General features: G+C 38.8%; 1 protein-coding gene across 1 annotated transcript in view; it reads right to left on the bottom strand.

Moving 5' to 3' along the window:
* The window catches only part of LRP1B (LDL receptor related protein 1B), a 1,344,280-nt gene that overhangs the window by 578,155 nt on the left and 744,978 nt on the right, over positions 1–21,147 (bottom strand). The window contains exons 26-28 of the mRNA XM_040441523.1: positions 17,783–17,987; positions 11,230–11,394; positions 2,752–2,996 (exon numbers count right to left, since the gene is read on the bottom strand). Coding sequence (XP_040297457.1) covers positions 2,752–2,996; positions 11,230–11,394; positions 17,783–17,987 — 615 coding nt within the window. The remainder of the gene's footprint in view (positions 1–2,751; positions 2,997–11,229; positions 11,395–17,782; positions 17,988–21,147) is intronic.

Raw genomic sequence — 21,147 nt, 5'->3', positions numbered from 1 at the left:
GCTTGTCCTTCTTTGCTTTGGCTAACTGTGCAAAGTTGGGGACTCTCCACCCAACTGCATCCAAATGCCTTATTACAGAGTATAATACGTGTGCCAATGTCAGTGGGTTAACACATTAACCTGACAGTGTAACTCAATGAATACTTTAATGCCTTCTACATCTGTATATGGAATGGGTTGTATCGTTGAAGCACTGAATTATTGGACAGCATTGTTGTTCAGTGGTTAGCGCTGTTGCCTTGCAGCAATTGGGTCCTAGGTTTTAATCCAACCAAGGACAACATCTGAAATTGTCTTTATGTTCTTTCTCTTTGTGGGTGGATTTCCTCTAGGTTATCTGGTCTCCCTCCAAACTCCAGAAACTGACTTTTATATGAAACTAAGTTGTGTAGAAATTAGTTTGCCATCCAACAGGAAACACAGATTGATGTGAATGGTGAAAATATCTGTACAATTCTGCAGGATATATTGGTTCCATAAAAAATAAGCACAGTAAATAATTAACCCCAACTCCCCCATGCTTTAATGCACCATGGCACAATGCTAATACAGTACCATGTCAAAAAACATGGTGTGCTGTTAAGGAGAAAGTTTCATGAATAATGAATAATTGGAGTGGAACCATTGTGTCAACCAACAGTTTTGACTTTGGGTTAATGATTAATCCTTAGGGTGTTATACTAGCAGTCCCTTTGCTGGGATTTGGACTTTGCTGCAGGGAAACCAACAGGCCGCTACCTCCTGGAGTAGTCTCTGTGTGTTTGACAGATTAAAAGCTGACCCTCGGGGGTCACAGACACTGGTACAAAGCACCAAGGGATCAGAAAAAAACATAGTCAGGGAGAGTCCAAGGACATGGCAGGCAGCGGAGGGTCAATATGGAGATCAAGCACAGGTCAGGCAAGGCAGCGGAGGACCAATATCCTGGAAATGGGCAGAATTCAGTACACAGGCAGACAAACAGATATAGTACACCTTGTCAGAAACTCACAAGCTAGGAATCCATTGCTTGGGCACCTTCACACAGGGGAAGGTGTTTAAGTATCCCAGTGTTGCCAGCCATAGGCTGTTAAAGGTTAGGTTGCACATGCTGGCCCTTTAAGAGACAGACAGAGCATCCACACATGCACTCCAGGCAGAGAAGGAGCGTTCTTGCCGGGAAGCAGGTCACAGCCTGCATGAAGGTACAGAGCAAGTCTGGAGGCTGGGTTTGCTGGAAACAAAGGAGCAGGAGGCATGTCTGCTCCACAGGATACAGAAACCTGGGACCAGTAAGTGGAGCAGCAGTGGTCTTGGATGAAGCACCTTTATTTAAGCAAGCTTAGTTGAATACTGTACAATGCTATCATTTTTAAGAAATATTGTTGAAACCACACATTCTATTGTATAATGAAAATACTTACAGATGTGTCCACCTTTACCTTTGCTTGAATTTGGTTAAAGAAAAAGAAAACAAATCAATACATATTGTGCCATGCCACAAAAAAACATGACAGACTACCGTTTATATCACAACCTTTGGGTGGCCACATATAGACAATTATAGTTTAGACATCCTTTGACAGAGTATCGCAAAATCATGTTTTCTCATCCCTCACATTTTGGGATATTTAGAGCCAAGAGCAAAGGTAAGGAAGGACACACCTGTATGCTTGTTGCCGATTCCCTTTGTTCTGAAAATGGGTAATTTACAGTATGAATCATAAAAACAAAAAAGGTCATCAGTCATATATGGTATTATTATTAGTGTTGAAAGAACCAGATTTATGTCCCTATAGGGCCCTCAGGAGATTATAACAAAAATCAAACCACGGTCACCTGACCAAAAACTCTTTTTAGGGGTCCTATCTATATGTTAAAACTTTAACCTTTATTATTTACTTTTAAAATGAAAATACTCAGAGAAGTATATCCCTATCCGACAGACATCCATCATTCATCTCATCTATTTACAATAGAAACTCCTATACCTAGGACCTATAGGGACACCAAACAATTCACCATTGAAAACACACCTGCTAACCTGTGGTGATACATGGCCACAGAGTATCCATGAGGTAAACCTCTTAAATAGAAAGTAGAGCGAGCGACAGCGGCCCAAAAAATACATAAATTAACTGACTTAGCCCGTAACTGCAACCTGATATTTTTTAATTACCTTGTAGTATTGGTTTCTCTGAGCATTTTCATTTAAAAAGTAAATAATAAAGGTTAAAGTTTTAACATATAGATAGGACCTCTAAAAGGAGTTTTTGGTCAGGTGACCGTGGTTTAATTTTTATTATTAGTGTTGAACGCAAATATTTAAAACGCAAATTTTAATTGCGATTATATTTCCACTTTGAGAATTCGTAAATATTTAGAATATAGTGCTATATATTCGTATTTACGAATAGTGTTATTCACGAATATTCTAATCATGAATTTATCGCGAAAATTAGCAACATCCCTAGCAACCAATAGGAAAGTTGCCTATCCCTTAGTGTTGATTGCAAATATTTTAATTGCGAGTTTTTTTATTGCAAATATATTACATTGCCAATTTTTGCTATCAAGTAAATAATGACTGGAGATCCCGAATTCTGAAATATGCAAATTTATGGCTAATACTCAGCCAAAAATTACCAAAATACCGCAAATTTGAATATTGCCTATGCCGCTCATCACTAATTATTATTTGATTCTCCTTATCATTGCATTTTTTTTTAATTGCCTTTTTATCGGTTAAAACTTTGTACAAAGTAGACTCACCTTGAGGCTGGCGACTTGGATGGTAAATTTGTATATCGAATGGCTGTGCGCTGGTTTTTTGTATGACGCTTACATTATGACCCGTCCATTTGTTTGCCTTAGACAAAGTGTTGGTTCTCCAGTCTGTCCAGTATACATCACTGCCATACAGCGAAACAGCAAAAGGGTGAGAGAGGTATTCATGACCACGAATGATTTCCCTCATGGAGCTTCCATCATAGAGAGCAGAATATATGGCATCCGACCTATATACAGATATAGCGATATGACAGTTAGCTGGTAACCATCATTATCCCCAAAAAACAAAAACTCTTTGATAAACAGAAATAATAAAGTAAATAAAAATACCCTATATGATATCCATGAGACATATAGTATGCATTACAATAAATACCATATTTAATTATTTCATTCGAAATACTGTCTCAATGTCCCAATTCCAGACTAAATCTCATGATCCCAGCACCTTCACGTCTGGGTTCATTCTGACACAGCAGAGAGCTCACCTTTTCCATGTGACATAGCAACATACTAGAATAGTTTTTAAAGGGGCCCTCTGGTTAAGGAAAAATAAATAAATCAAATTAACAGAGTAATGAACAGATCACTTAGGGTAACCTCCTTTTCATCTTTTTAGTTGCAGGTACACCCATTTTGAGACTCCAAGTTGGTCATACAAGATGGCTACGCAGCTTCCTATTGCACACTGTGCATTTGGTTGTCCAAGATACTTCTTGCTGCCCTCAGACTGGCCAGCACCACTCATGTGAGCAGTGTTGGCCAATCCAAAAGCAAAGCTGGACAATCAGGAGGTGGTTTGGACTATCGTTGAAAAGTGGAGTGGCTTGGATGTTAGAAGAAAAGCCAGAGAATTAAAAAATAAAAACCTGATGAAGGCAAAAATCTCCCATGAGGTAGAAATCAATATCCCTCTAAATTCTAATTAATGATTTATTCAGAGTTCCTGGATTTTTTTATATCTTAAAATTCCAACTAAAATGTCAAAAAACTTTAAAGAGTTGTCAGATTTGTACAGTTATAAGCTGATCACTGAATATCCAGCTGATGTTACCCTCAGGGGAACCAATCATCAAGGGCATCAAGTGTTCAAATCCCGTACAGCTCCACCACAGGGGAAATGAAGTATTAGGCAGCTCCCTTAAGAAATCAATGGATTGTTCATGTAATTTGGGAAAGTGGTTTTGTCAACCTGTCAACCCTTTGACATAATACTAAAGCAAATAAACTTGTATATTTAAAAAAGATAGCTGATGTGGTAGTTAATTTTAATACTATATAATAAATGTTAAGATGAAATGCTGGGGATGAGCAGCCCAATCTTCACTGTAGTGTAGTATCATGCAAGACTAAAACACTTGGGACTTGTCTTTTTGGATTCCATTTCTTCCTGTATTATTTACAAGAAGCTGCCACTCACAGTCCAGGCATCAAGCCTGTTAACAAGTTCAGATATGTAGATCCACCAATATCCCAAAACAGAAATCCAAAGCAGCTGGTAAGGCCAAGTTCATCTTTTCCACATGAGCACACAGACAATCAATGCAAGCTGGCCGCGTTGCCTCTCTCTCTCCTGGTTCTTCCTCCTCTAATCCCTCTCAGAGACAAACCAGAGAAGATTCAAGAAGTACTGCAACACTAGGTTCAGCCAAGGATATTTATGATACTTACAGGATATTATATAAAGCATGCCTATAATAAAACCAGATGTCCTGGCAAACCCAACGCTGGTTTCACCACGCTTTTTCAAGGCAACCTGGATCTAAATATCTGAACTTGTTTGCGGTGAAGGTGGACTACTTCTATAGATCCAAAAACAGTGGACTCTGGACAATAAGGTTTTTAAATTCCTTTATCAAGCCTGTTAAGAGTGGGTGAGCTGAGCTGTCTTTTTTCTAATGAGTGTATTTAGGGCTGGTATATTGATGATATTCTAGCTTGTGAAAGTCCAATATGTATTTAAAGATGTTAGAACCTCCCATGCTCCTCTAGACAAGTTATACAAATAATACCACTCATCCGGGGGTGTTGATGAGCACTCTGGGAGTAGTCCAGCTTTTAAAATGCCTGCTTCAAAAATGTCTTTAGTTATTGTAACCTTCATGTGAATGTCAGAGGTTTCTGGAATTGCCCCTTGATGCTGGGTCTTCTATTTATGACCATTTGTCTAGTTGTATCATAAAACAATCTTTCTATGGCTCTCCAAGGAAAATGGAGGGTTGGGGCCGTAATTTTTGTGTCATCAGACACAATTTGCAGAAGGGCTGACTTCTGTGTGTAGTAAATGTTAAAGGCAATATTACAGCTGCTCTCATGCTTTCATAGCTATTTTTCTCTAAAAGTCACCATTCAAAAATAAGCATGTCGGTGTCTAAGGAATCCTGGGAGGAGGAGGCTGGAGTGATGTTTGGAATCTTGTATAGATAGATTGCTAGACACATGGATAGACAGATAAATAGATAAATATTAGATAGATAGATAGATAGATAGATAGATAGATAGATAGATAGATAGATAGATAATATGTAGATATATAGACAGATAAATTAATTTTTTGTTATAAGGGGGTATTTTTTACTGGCACACATTATAAGGGGTTGTTTTTGTACTTGCACACATTATAAGAGGATATTTTTTGTACTAGAACACATTATACAGGGCATAATATTATTATTATTATTATTATTATTATTATTATTATTATTATTGGCACTGTTAACACTAAGTAAACTCTGGCAGATAACTGTTACTACTGGTGGGATTTAGCTCAGCTTAGCACAATTATTTCGGGCTATACAATGTTTATAACCCTATTAGTGTCATAAAAAATAACTAGGCACAGTTATTTTGTTAGGGAACTGTGTGCCAATAATTATTAAAAGGGGTGCTATATGTGTGGTGCGAGCATTTTCAGGAGGATTATCTGTTTCTGAAGTATAGCATTGGAAAGCACATCGGGCACAGTGTTGGGGGGGGCATGACGGGGTGTTGAAGGTGGGAGGAGGAAAAGTAGGAAACTAAGATGTCTGTATGTCAAACTCTGCAGAGACACAGCTGAAAGAAATCATCATGTCTGGACTTAATGGAGAAGATCAGGAAAGAGAACATCTACATCAGAAGAGACATCACTGGATGTAAGAAGTATGTGGCGCTGTATTACCCTGTATGTTTTGTAGTGCTGTATGAAATGTTTTCCAAGTATGTTTTTAACAGTAGGACTGGAAGGAAGGGGTTAGGTACAGAATTTGGCATGGGGGCGGGAAGACAAATTAAATTTTCATCTCAGGCAGCAAAAAAGGCTAGGTGAACCCCTGCAAGGCAGGTGTAAATAGCAGAGTCAACCCCGCCAGGTAGCATGTATGGTTTAATGGTGTTGATTCTGCTGACAAGTGTTCTTTAACCTCTTCCGGACACAGGGCGTACAGGTACGCCCTTATGTCCTGGTTCTTAAGGACACAGGGCATACCTGTACGCCCTGTGTATTTCCGATCACCGCCGCTCTGCGGGCGGTGATCGGAACCCGGTGCCTGCTCAAATCATTGAGCAGGCACCTTGGATAAATGCGAGGGGGGGGTCCCGTGAACCCCAGTGTCGGCGATCGCCGTAAACCGCAGGTCAATTCAGACCTGCGGTTTGCGGTTTTACCTTATCCGGCTGGCGGCGGTGCCATCGGGTCCCCATGCGGCTGTAGGGGGGACACGATGGCATGGAAGGCAGTTCAATTCCTTCCTTAGGCATCTGCGCTGCCTTCCGTTGACGAACCTGTGAGATCCAGCCCCCTGAATCTCACAGGCCGGAAGCTGTATGAGTAATACACACAGTATTACTCATACAGCCAATGCATTCCAATACAGAAGTATTGGAATGCATGGTAAAAGAGATTAGACCCCCAAAAGTTGAAGTCCCAAAGTGGGACAAAAATTAAAGTAAAAAAAAATTGAAAAAATAAAGCTTTCTCCCCCAAAAAAGTAAAAGTTTCAAGTAAAAATAAACAAAAACGCAATTTTCCTGAAATAAAGTAAAAAAAAATTGGTAAAAATTAGGAAAATAAAAAAAGTAGACATATTAGGTATCGTCGTGTCCGTATCGACTGGCTCTATAAACATATCACATGACCTAACCCCTCAGATTAACACCGTAAAAAAGAAAAACTGTGCTAAATAAACAATTTTTTTGTCACCTTACATAACAAAAAGTACAACAGTAAGCAATCAAAAAGGCGTATGCCCACCAAAATAGTACCAATCTAACCGTTACCTCATCCCGCAAAAAATGAGACCCTACCTAAGACAATCGTACAAAAAAAAAAACCTACGGCTCAGAATATGGAGACACTAAAACATCATTTTTTTGTTTTAAAAAAGCTGTTATTGTGTAAAACTTAAGTAAAGCCATTTCTTTGTCATCTTACATCACAAAAAGTGTAATAGCAAGTGATCAAAAAGTGATATGCACTCCAAAATAGTGCCAATCAAACCATCATCTCATCCCGCCAAAAATGAGACCCTACCTAAGATAATCTCCGAAAAACTGAAAAAACTACGGCTCTCATACTATGGAGACACTAAAACATGATATATTTCTTGTTTGAAAAATGATATTATTGTGTAAAACTTACATAAATAAAAAAAAGTATACATATTAGGTATCGCCCCATCCGTAATAACCTGCTCTATAAAAATATCACATGAACTAACCCCTCAGGTGAACACCGTAAAAAAAAAAAAACGGTGTAAAAAAAAGCCATTTTTTGTCACCTTACATCCCAATAAGTGTAATAGCAAGCGATCAAAAAGTCATACGCACCCCAAAATAGTGCCAATCAAACCGTCATCTCCTCCTGCAAAAATCATACCCTACCCAAGATAATCGCCCAAAAACTGCAAAAACTATGGCTCTCAGACTATGGAAACACTAAAACATGATTTTTTTTGTTTCAAAAATGAAATCATTGTGTAAAAAAATTGTATACATATTAGGTATCGCTGCGTCCGTGACAACCTGTTCTATAAAAATACCACATGATCTAACCTGTCAGATGAAGGTTGTAAATAGCAAAAAAAAATAAAACATCGGTGCCAAAACAGCTATTTTTTGTTACCTTGCCTCACAAAAAGTGTAATATAGAGCAACCAAAAATCATATGTACCCTAAACTAGTACAAAGAAAACTTCCACCCTATCTCGTAGTTTCTAAAATGGGGTCACTTTTTTGGAGTTTCTACTCCAGGGGTGCATCAGGGTGGCTTCAAATGGGACATGGTGTAAAAAAAAACAGTCCAGCAAAATCTGCCTTCCAAAAACTGTATGGCATTCCTTTCCTTCTGCGCCCTGCTGTGTGCCCGTACAGCAGTTTACGACCACATATGGAGTGTTTCTGTAAACTACACAATCAGGGACATAAATATTGAGTTTTGTTTGGCTGTTAACCCTTGCTTTGTAACTGGAAAAAAATATTAAAATGGAAAATCTGCCAAAAAAGTGAAATTTTGAAATTGTATCTCTATTTTCCATTAATTCTTGTGGAACATCTAAAGGGTTAACAACGTTTGTTTTGAATACCTTGTATTGGGGTGTAGTTTCTAGAATGGGGTCATTTTTGGGTGGTTTCTATTATATAAGCCTCACAAAGTGACTTCAGACCTGAACTGGTCCTTAAAAAGTTGGTTTTTGAAAATCTCTGAGAAATTTCAAGATTTATTTCTAAACTTCTAAGCCTTGCAACGTCACCCAAGAATAAAATGTCATTCCCAAAATGATCCTAACATGAAGTAGACATATGGCGAATGTAAAGTAATAACTATTTTTGTAGGTATTACTATATATTATAGAAGTAGAGAAATTGAAACTTGGAAATTTGCAATTTTTTACAAATGTTTGGGAAATTTGGTATTTTTTTAAATAAATAAAAAAATTTTTTTTTTACTCCATTTTACCAGTGTCATAAAGTACAATATGTGACGAAAAAATCTCAGAATGGCCTGGACAAGTAAAAGCGTTTTAAAGTTATCACCACTTAAACTGACACTGGTCAGATTTGCAAAAAATGGCCTGGTCCTTAAGGTGAAATAAGGCTGTGTCCTTAAGGAGTTAAAGGGAACCTGTCACCAGGAAAATGCAGTGTAATTTGCAGCATGCTATAGAGCAGGAGGAGCAGAGCTTATTAATATATAGTTTTATAGGAAAAGATTTTGTATAACTTGTATTTCCTTCATTTAACTCTCTGCTCATTCTAAACTTTGAAGTCCAGGAGGCGATCCTATCAGTGATTGACAGGTATCTCTGCATACCCAGTCATAAAGGGAGGGCGGTCAGTCACTGATATGACCGCCTCCTGGCTTTACCTGCAGACTTTCAGCTTTAATTTGAGGGTATTTACATCCAAATCAGGTGAACAGTGTAGGAATTACAACAGTTTGCATATGTGCCTCCCACTTGTTAAGGGACCAAAAGTAATGGGACAATTGGCTTCTCAGCTGTTCCATGGCCAGGTGTGTGTTATTCCCTCATTATCCCAATTACAATGAGCAGATAAAAGGTCCAAAGTTAATTTCGAGTGTGCTATTTGCATTTGGAATCTGTTGCTGTCAACTCTCAAGATGAGATCCAAAGAGCTGTCACTATCAGTGAAGCAAGCCATCATTAGGCTAAAAAAACAAAACAAACCCATCAGAGAGATAGCAAAAACATTAGGCGTGGCCAAAACAACTGTTTGGACCATTCTTAAAAAGAAGGAACACATCAGTGAGCTCATCAACAACAAAGACCCAGAAGACCACGGAAAACAACTGTGGTGGATGACCGAAGAATTCTTTCCCTGGTGAAGAAAACACCCTTCACAACAGTTGGCCAGATCAAGAACACTCTCCAGGAGGTAGGTGTATGTGTGTAAAAGTCAACAATCAAGAGAAGACTTCACCAGAGTGAATACAGAGGGTTCACCACAAGATGTAAACCATTGGTGAGCCTCAAAAAACAGTATGGCCAGATTAGAGTTTGCCAAATGACATCTAAAAAAGCCTTCACAGTTCTGTAACAACATCCTATGCATAGATGGGACCAAGATCAACTTGTACCATAGGGATGGGAAGAGAAGAGTATGGAGAAGGAAATGAACTGGTGGTAGTGACATGGCGTGGGCATGTATGGCTGCCAATGGAACTGGTTCTCTTGTATTTATTGATGATGTGACTGCTGACAAAAGCAGCAGGATAAATTCTGAAGTGTTTCAGGCAATATTATCTGCTCATATTCAGCCAAATGCTTCAGAACTCATTGGACGGAGCTTCACAGTGCAGATGGACAATGACCCAACGCATACTGCAAAAGCAACCAAAGAGTTTTTTTTAAGGGAAAGAAGTGGAATGTTATGCAATGGCCAAGTCAATCACCTGACCTGAATCCGATTGAGCATGCATTTCACTTGCTGAAGACAAAACTGAAGGGAAAATGCCCCAAGAACAAGCAGGAACTGAAGACAGTTGTAGTAGAGGCCTGGCAGAGCATCACCAGGGATGAAACCCAGCGTCTGGTGATGTCTATGCATTCCAGACTTCAGTCTGTAATTGACTGCAAAGGATTTGCAACCAAGTATTAAAAAGTAAAAGTTTGATTTATGATTATTATTCTGTCCCATAACTTTTGGTTCCTTAACAAGTGGGAGGCACATATGCAAACTGTTGTAATTCCTACACCGTTCACCTGATTTGGATGTAAATACCCTCAAATTAAAGCTGACAGTCTGCAGTTAAAGCACATCTTGTTTGTTTTATTTCAAATCCATTGTGGTGGTGTAGAGAGCCAAAAATGTTAGAATTGTGTCGATGTCCCAATATGTATAAATCAGCTCAGCTCCTCCTGCTCTACAACATATATCCCCCAGCTCAGACACCATATTTAATGTGCTTGTTTCCTTTTATTCCAGCATGAGCCAGCACTTTTCATTAAGGTAGTTGTCAGGATTAGTAGAGAGGTTTATTTTTGTCCAGAAACAGTGCCATTGTTGTATATAGTCTTGGTCAAGTTCAGTGCAACTCAGTCCTATTCACCTGATTGAGGCTAATCTGCAATCCCACACATGGACAGAAGTGGCACTGTTTTGCAGAATAACAATAGCAGTGTACTGTGCAGACTTTTTTTGTTTACAGCGGCTGTCCAGGATTAGAACATATGGCTGCGTTCTTCCAAAAATGGCTCCTTATCTGTACTACAGTGGTATTACAATTGCACCCTATTTATTTCAATGAAACTGATCTGCATTACCAAACACAACCCATGTTCGAGTGTGGCACCGTTTTTGGAAGAAAACAGCCATGTGTTCTAATCCTGTGCAACTCCTTTAAATTTGCATCCTTCACTTGATCTTAAAATTGGGAAGTCTAACTGGTAACAAGCCCATCTATCTTATTTGCTCCGGTTTCACATACATTGACCACTATTGTATTCCTAGAGAAGCTTATACCTGGCATCTGTCCAAACAATCCTTGTTTCAAAATGATCTACGGTGAGACCATTGGGCCACGCGCCACTTTCCATATCTTTGTAAATAATTTTTCTTCCAGCTCCGCTCATTGACGCTGACTCGATACGTGGAAAAGTGGCATCCCAGTCCGTCCAAAACAGTATTCTGAAATCAAAAGAGGGAAGCGTGAGTGTTACTAGAGACCAGTGATGAGCGGCAGGGGCAATATTCGAATTTGCAATATTTTGTGAATATTTTGGTGAATATTCATCATATATTCGCAAATTTGTGATCTCAACTCATTATTTTCTTGATTGCGAAAATCGGCAATTGGAAAATTTGTGATACGAAAATTTGCAAATCAACACTACTCCTAAAGTCAAAGATATTGCAGCCTTTTTATTGGCTCACAAGAAAGAAGCAGTGAGGGATCATGGGTACTGATGAAAAAAATCTAGAATATTCGCGATTACGAAGATATAGCACTATATTCTAGATCTTCACAAATTCTCGAAGTGCCAATATTCGTGATAAAAATTTGCGATTTGAATATTCGTGATCAACACTACTAAAGACAACCAAGTCCTTTCTGAACATATAAACTGTATCTGGTAGGGACAGTAGTTGACGCTCCTTTTGCCCTCAGCAGATAAATCCCATTACTTGTGATATATTCGAGGTACACAGCGCACAGCATTATGCAGCATTCTTATTAGGACAAGCTCCTGCAGCAGGAATATATTTCCTCTTGTGTCTGTAAGCTGGGATGTATAGTAAATGGAACTAAAATGATATGTGTCAGAAATACCAGAAGCTGATGTTCTCCGAGCAAATACAATATATCATGTTTGTATCAATGGACCTTTAATATTTATTATAATATGCGTATACTCCAGCCTCAGGTTCTGAACATAATATATTGTGCGTGGCCAGATGCCAGAACAAGCAACCATTTTACTAAATGCTCCTAAATTTGTGCAAAGGGATGCAATTTTAATCTATCTATCTATCTATCTTGTCTATCGTATCTATCTATCTATCTATCTATCTTGTCTATCGTATCTATCTTATCTATCTTATCTATCTATTTATCCCAGACCTGGGGCTATCTGCAAGTGTTCTGTTTTATTATGTATTGTTATGTATTTTCATGTATTGGCTGTTTATTCCAGCAGAGGAGGTAAAGGTTGCCAATGTTTGGCAGAAACAGGTCTAATCACCGTGTTCCTCCCCTTGGTAGGAGTGGGCCGGTCCTACTTACTCTCAGGAGGGGAAGTTCCTGAGAGGTAATGAAGGTAGAGGAAGCACATGTCAGAGCTCCTACTCCTAGGAACAGTAGCTAATTCTTCTGTGAGACCAACACTCCAGACAGATCATAAAGATCCATAGCACTCCTTCAAAAAAGCATCCGTGTCACAAGACAGCAGAGAGGACAGTGAATTGACAGCTTTACAGACACTGCTTTAAAGACACCCATCACCTAAACAACCACTAGGCCAGACTAACATCAAGTTTGTATCACAGTGGGCAGTTATATATAGAAGTGCCTGCTTGGGCCAATTGCCATCCAACCTGCCTCCATACTTCCTCTTCTGGGGCCAGAAACTGGGCTTTCTATTTAATACTGCTGGATGTACCACAAGTTATATTTGCCGCTAAGTAAAGAGAAACTTGTAAATGTTTTCTTGTAGCCTGATTCTTCAAATCACCTTTATACTTCACCGATCCCCAGGGATCAATGGCCTGAGGGAGAATAACATCTCATCAGAGCCACTGCCACTCTCATGCTCTGCACCGGCTCTTTGGGGGTTCACTGCATATCTATCTAATCTACTCCACTTCTTTGCCGTTAATACATTGTGCAGGTTCACCACCCCACCATCTGGTTTTAGTTCTAAACCCAATTTTTTTTTTAGGGGGCTGGAGATAGTTAGTACCAGATGGTGGGGTGGTGACCCTTCAAAATGAATAATTATTATAATTGTATTATTTTCTGTACATATTTGACAATAACACTTTTATTGATAGAATCTCCTTTCAATGTTAAATCAAAGGGGTTATCCGGCCCCTGAAATTCCCCACCCCCATATGCCCGGGTCCCTCACAAACAATGTAGTTACCTCTCTACCCGGCACCTGAGTCGCTTCTGAAGCCCGTACGGCCACCGCTGCATCTCCCCGTTGCGCGGATGAAAACATCCGGCGTCAGTGGGGGGGGATGCCAGTAAGTACATTGTGTGTGAGGGGCCCGGGCATATGGGGGCGCATTTTAGGAGTCGGATAACCCCTTTAATGTTAAATTTCCTTAGAACGATAGTGATAGGTCAATTGTAAATTGAACTTGTTTAAATAATTCATAAATTTTGGTATATGATGTACCTGACTGTGCCAGATAGTAAGAGATATATGGGAACGCACACTACACCTGCTTTTTAAAGTTTTTAATAGATATACAATTAAATTTTGGTTTTAACTGGAATATTTTTCTGCGAGTGCCAAAAGAAAACTATTTTTTTTAATCCTGCGGACATCTGTCACCTTCTACAGACTGCCCTACCACCTCAGCAAATGTAGGTGACAGATACAAGACACTGCCTTATTAGACTACATGGGATTTGTTTGTTGTCTGTTACCATGGAGATGTATAGGTCTACAAAGGATCGGTAAACACAATATGGTGAAGAATGTTCAAATAAGGCTTCAAAGGTGTTTCACTTTTTTTTCTTTTAAATCAAGTCAACTAGCAAATAAACTGAATGACACAAACATAACCTATAAACAAGAGTAGTACCAGGGTCTATGAGCTAAGCCAAATTCAATACCGATACCAATCACAGCATATGGACCACAGTTTAGCTAAGGTCAATAAGGCTTCGTCAAATTTACTTGAATGGGGCTGAGCTGCAATGCCAAACACAGCCTATGGGCCGGGGGGGGGGGGGGGGGGTAGGGTCAATGGTCTTAGCCAAGTGCACTTGAATGATGATGAGATGCAATATGTAACACAACCTATGGACTAGAGTGAAACTATGGTCAATCAGCTTAGTCAAATGCTCTTAAATGGGACTGAGCTACAACAAGAGTGGGGCTTTTTATTTTGGGGGGGGGGTTGCAATTAAGCAACCTCTTTATAATATTATTATATGGTTCTAACTTAGTCTCCAGTAGGGATCAGCAGCATAGTCAATATTCAAATTTGCAATATTTCGCGAATTTCTGGCCGAATATTCACCATAAATTCTCAAATTCGTGATCTCCAGTTATTGTTTACTTGATTGCAATGTAATATATTCGCGATAAATTCGCAATAAATTTGCGATTAGAATATTCAACACTATTCGCAAATACGAATATATAGCACTATATTCTAAACATTCACAAATTCTCTAAGTGGCGATATTTGCGATTAAAATTCGCGATTCGAATATTCATGGTCAACACTAGTCTCCGGTTACAACAGAGTGCACGAAGAACAAGATGTAATTAATAAACACACAACATTGCAATCTGTCTCGCCAAGCCTCTACTCACAATAGTGATAAATTCAACTTCCGTAAAGCAAACTAAAGTTCCATTAAAATCAACGGAGCCATTGAGCAGCATTATCAAAATGATTTTCTTCAAACAGGGAATATCTAAAATGTTAGACTGAAAAGGTCAAGTACCACTTAATGTAAATGTCAGCTAGAATGAGGAGATGTAATAACTCCTGTTCCTTATAAAGCAGTAAGATGATGCTGATGACCTCAGCTGGAAAAAAAACTGGAGTATTATTAGAACCCAGGGCCAGCATAGGAATTAGGAAAATTAAGCAACAATAAGGATCTCTTGTTATGGCATCTGCTGCTGATTTCAGCCACATCTCTCCGCTGCATCTGAACTGAATCATTTATGTTCTAAACATGAATAGCTTTTTATGTGCAATTAATTTTAAGTTGAAATCCAGAGATAGAGTGTTTCCTATGGAGGTGACAAGATAAAGACTAAAGTGTGGGACCTACATGGTACAATAATATAGCAGGAAATTGCCTAAATAACAATTATTATACACTCTCTGCTATTGATAAAAAATATATTAAATAGAAAGTGTTACAGGGAAATTTACTGTTTGCCAGGTAAAAAGTCTTGTAGGGCTAGCTCAGCAGAATGTAAAGATGTTTTTCACTTGCTTCGTTTTGGAGAAAAAGTACTTTTAATCCATATGCAAATGAGAATTTAAGTGAACTAAGAGTGGACTCAAGCCACTCTGTGCACCCTTTCTTCTTTTGTTTCCTCTGCCAGACCCTTCCTTTTCTTCTTGAATGCCAGGTGAAATGACTATGCAGGAATCTGGCCTTGTCGATCAAGAAGGAGAGAAAGGGGCTGGCAGTGGAAGCAAGAGGAGCAAGAGTGCACCACTGGCTTGGGCCCACCCTTGGTGCACATAACTCTCCATTTGCATATGGATTAACAGTACTTTCCCTCCAGAATGAAGTAACAGATCGCTAAGTGAAAGGTATCATTACATTCGGCTGAGCTAGGCATTGTGTCTGCTCTATCAGTGAATCTCTCGGTGACAAATTCCCTTTTAAGCGGGTGCTAATTAAAGGGGATGTCCAATATTATTTTAAGGCTTAGAATTCTGTAAAAATATCTTTAAAAAGTCATATTTTGCTCAATGACCGTTGTTGTTCCCATGCCCATGTTACCCAGTTCCCTGTCAGTCTCTGCTCTTGGACCTTCTCAACAAAGAAAGGAAAGTAGGTCACCATTGTGTCTAGTGATTGGCTGAAATGTGTGCTAAAAGGGACCAGAAAGCAGACAACAGCAGGAATGGGGTTGGATGAGAATCGGAAGGCAATCAGTAAGGTCGGGTTCACATAACCATTTCATTTTACGTTCTGATCCATCAGAAGAGCAGAAAACAAAATCGAAAAAAAACCAAAACAAGCAAACAAAAAAAAACAGATCCTGTATTTTAAGCATCCGTTATTCTCAGTTATGCACATTTTGCATCAGTTTTAGCCATTTCTGTCGAAGAGCTATTATTTTAGATAGAAAAAAAATACTTTCTGTACAACTTTTTTTTATCTAAAGTAACGTATCTCGGATGAAAATGGCTAAAACAGATGAAAAATATGCAAAATGTATGCATAACGGAAGCTTAACCTCTTGAGGACCTCTTTAAACAAGTCCGGTCTTTAAATATGGAGCACGCTTGCACGTGCAGCGGACGCCATAGCCGTCGGGTTTCTGGTATTTTAAATAGCAGAGACCCGCAGCACACTTATGAGATCAGCCATGAGGCTATACATCAATGAACACAATGGTCAATCTAACGACTGCCAGTTATTGTCACCCAAGGTGACTTAAAGTAAAAAAAAATAAATAAGAAAAGTTTTTACAAATATAAAGAAAAAAAAATATATTCAAAACACCCCCCTTTCCTTAAAATAAAAAAACGTAACCAATAAAAAAAATATATATATCATGGGCATTGTCGTGTGCGAAAATGCCCATATATTTTAAATATAACAATATTAATGGCATACGGTAAATAGCGTAACGGGAAAAAAATTCAAACAGCCAATTCGCCATTTTTTGTCACTTCAAATACCCAATATTTTTTTTATAAAAGTTATCAAAAAGTCGCACATACTTCAAATTAGTATCACTGAAACGTACAGATCGTCCCATAAAAAATTAGCCCTCACACAGCCCTGTACACATAACTACCAAAAAGTTATAGGGGTCAGACTATGGTTATATTTTTCTTTTGAGTATTAAAAGGCAGTAAAAATTATACAACTGTGGTATCGTTGTAATCATACTGATCTGGAGAATGAAGATAAGAGGTCAATTTTACCACATAGTATACAGTGTAAAAAATAAAATCCTTTATTAGAGTTGTGTTTTTTCCCAATTCTACCCCATTTGGATTTTTTTCCCCCGCTTCCTACTACATGCTATGCAACCGTAAATAGTGCCATTATAAAGTAAAACTTAGCCCACAAAAAATAAGCCCTCATACGGCTATGTGAATATAAAAATAAAAAGGTTAGGACTATGGGAAGGCGGGGAGTCAAAAACGAAAAAACACAAAAAAGGAAAATCTCAGGGTCCTTAGAGGGTTAAAATAAAGGATCAGTTTTTTGTTTTTTTTTGTTGTTTGCTGTTCTTCTGATAGATCAGAAAAATGGAAAGCTAAATGGTGATGTGAACCAAGCCTAGGGTGAGTATGACAAGTAGATAGTTGGGGACTGTAAGTCCAGTGAAGACAGCTCGGGAGCCACAGAGCCAGAAAGGTAAGTAGCAGGTAGTACAAGGAGCTGGTCAGTATAGATCTGCTCATAGGTAGAGCTGTGCGTAAAGGTAGATAAAAAAAAAAATCCTGGACAACCCCTCGGCTTAGGTGTAATGACACTGCTCACCGCTGCAGGTAAACAATGAAGGGAAGGCAGCACTCGCCCAACCATGGCCTTCTTCTCAAATAAAGTGGACAACCCCTTTAAGTATATGCACGCAATAATATTGCTAAATAAATGCAGTCAAAAAGGCTAGTCCTATTGATTTACCCATATCTGGGATCCAAAGCGATGGCTCTGGGGTGTTCCATTCCACCAGCTATCAGTGTCGACCTCATTTTGCCATCCAATTTAGCAACCTCAATTTGATCCAAATTGCTATCTATCCAATACATGCTCCCGGCTATCCAGTCTATCGCCAGGCCCTCGGGTGTGGCCAGGCCGTGCTGAATGACAACTTCAATGCCACTTACACCTAGAAGCAGAAAAAAAAAGATTTTAACATCAGTTAATTAGCGCAGAAATATGTGCACATTTCTCAGCAGCTGTAATCACGCCTGTCATTTATATTTTTAATTGCAGAGGAAATCATTAGTAATCAGGACTGAAACAAAATTTGCAAACTTTTTTGTTTGTGGAGCTGAGAGAGAGAGAGAGAGAGAACATGATATGGTATATCGCTATTCACATCAATCAATCAGCTGTTATCAGTCATTTTATTAAAAAAACACCCAAATAAAAGGAGTTGTGCCAAGTTTTTAAGTTATAACCTCAGGGGTGCAGCATCGGCACAACCAAGGTAAACGGTTAGGCTTTTACTGGTTTAGCAGCAAATACTTTATTTAAGGTTGTCCTGGCAATGCGTTTCTGGCCCAAACAGACCCTTTTGTTAGGCAGTAACAACGGTTGTTATTTCCTGACAAAGGAGCCCATTTGGCCCTGAAATGCGTTGCCAGGACAACTTTGAATAAAGTATTTGCTGCTAAACCAGTGAAAGCCTGACCGTTTACCTTGGTTGCACCACTGCTACACTCCCAAACTTCTTTTCCTCTAGGGCACTTTGATCCGGTGCTACATGAAATCTGGAGGAAGCGAATGGCTGCATCTCGATCTATCCACTTATATAGTTCATTGCAGGCTGTTGCACCCTGCATGCAATGTCATCAAGTGAGAAGCTTTCCACTGAGTTCTTTCTATCTGGAGATCCTCCATATGATGCGCTCTCCCTTCCTTCTCTAGTAAGCGTAATTATCCACAGCATAGAGAATAATTAACCAATCCGTGGGGCTCCGACCACTGAAATAAGAGTATGGTGCTTGGCTACTCATAGAGAATGGATGGAGTGGCAGGGCTCACGCTTGGCATGCATCTCCATCAGGATAGAGTAATGAAATCAGTGGGGTACCAGCAATCAGACCCCCCTGATCATTTAGTTATCCTGTGGATAGGGGATACAATAACTTGAAAAATTGGCATAACCCATTTAATGGAAGGTAAACAAGGAAGGAAGCAAATATATAGGACACCTTGAAGAATTCATTCCCATAGTGTATTAGAAAGTTTTCGAACTTTTCATTATTCAATAAATACCCATTATTTGCTAAAACCAGAAAACTCCTTTAAAAAAAATGCTTCTTCTGTGTTGGATTCTATTCTTGCCTGGCCCGATATGATTCTACATGTGCTATTTGATTTACAGAAACATTAGCAAATGCTTAGTAGACTTGTTTTAGTCCCGGCAGAGACCTACCACATTTCTGCATGTGCTCTAATGTTAAATCAAATAGAAGTGATTTCTTTAAGCCCCTTGTGGTGCTTTGGGGATCATATCTGGGATGTAATTAAACTTTAAAAAAATTGCTATATTATGGGGTCACACTGATGTTACTGTAAAAAAGGTCTGGTTACACCGATGGGGCTATTTTTAATAAAAACAGCAGACATGATAGAAAGTTACAGATATGTCCACCCTTATCTGTGTTAGTTTGGTTAGAGATTTCAATTTCAATAAAAAAATTGAATACAATATTGAGACATGCTAGCAAAAACATTTACAGTTAAATTCTCAACACAGACACTGGGTGGCTGACATCTAAGATAGACATCTCGTGACACAGTATTGTAAAATCATGATGTTTTTAAAAGTTGGTCATCACGTGACACAATATGCATTAAAGAGTTTATTCTGGATATCTTTTTTAAATTACCCTTCCCAGCAGTACCTTTGAATAGATCTACGCCAACTTCCTGACTGCTCTTACTCTGTGGCTCCTAGGCTGTCTTCCGATCCAACTTCCAATCCCCACCTGTCCATTTCTGCACAAACAGGGCCATGTCCACATCTGTAGCCAATAACCTGCCTCAGTGGTTATGTGAACCCAAGCGGCGCATCACTGCTGGATCACATGCCATTTGGGTGCACGTCACCGTTGAGGCCAGTCACTAGCTGGAACAACGCACGTGACTCCATACGTGTGGAAGTTGACAGATGGGGACATAAAGTGCCATGAAGACAGCCTATGAGCCACAGAGTTAGAACAGAGCGGCAGGGAGCAAGTAAGTATAAAAAAAAAAATCTGGACAACCCTCTTAAGCTTATAAGCTCCCTCTAGTGGTGGCAGTTAGAATTTTGTCTTTTAAATTCATGTCTATGCTAAGGTTTTGAAGCTCTGTAGTTGAACAAATTAGCTCCAAATAGATTAGTACAGAAATTTAAACCTAGAAAAGATGAAGTGTTAAAAAGAGGATAGCAAATTAACTACATTAAGTGTGAGATAAACCTTACTAAGCAAAATAAGTTTAAACTGTGAGGTAAGAAAAACATGGCCGTTGGGCTCAGACTCTGAAATATACAGATGTAGCAGGGTTAGCACTCAAGCTCTTAACTCAAATTTCTTAACTCATCGCATTATCTTGAGACAAAAGCCATTGAAAAGCAATTGAAGGTGTTTGCTTAAGTTTAGTTTAGATAACACGTCTCATAAATCACAAGTGTTAACTCTACTACATCCGTAATTCAGAAAAGGGGAACGCACTTTGACTAAGAAGAGCAAGACTGTATATGTGCAAGTAACTTTTAGATAGGATTATAAGTGGTGGTCGGGTTTCTTTAAATCTAAAGACTTCACAGACTTTTAAGCTCTGCTTTATGTGGAATACGGCAATGTGTATAGCCATTAGTTATCCTGAGATATTTATCTTTGAAGAAATGGAATTAACAAGAAAAATACATATGTTATTTCCAATCAAAATTAGAAAAATTATGTGCATGAAAGATAATTTGCACTTTAAAAGACAAAAAATAATTGACTTGTGTTTTGAAGTGCTAAATTCATATTTGAGGCTTAATTCTAATTTTAACAAGATTTTACTATGTAAATATGCAAACTATATTGAGCAACTTTTCAAGGGCTTTTCTGGACTTATTTTTGTAGTGATCATGTCAGGTAGTTACATCAAGAGCTACAGAGGCCTGTTGGGTATCTGCTCAGACTGGAGACCATAACCCCACCCTCTCAAAATTAGAAGTCAAGACACCGAACCTCAGCTGAAATCAGCAGCTTTTAAAGGGCATAACAGTTTTGCAGCCAACCAGGGGTATTACTAAAAAAGGATGGGCACCATAGCACATTTTT

The sequence above is a fragment of the Bufo bufo genome, chromosome 7 (genome assembly GCF_905171765.1).
Source record: "Bufo bufo chromosome 7, aBufBuf1.1, whole genome shotgun sequence".
Classification (NCBI taxonomy): domain Eukaryota; kingdom Metazoa; phylum Chordata; class Amphibia; order Anura; family Bufonidae; genus Bufo; species Bufo bufo.
This window is presented reverse-complemented; position numbering and strand designations above follow the sequence as displayed.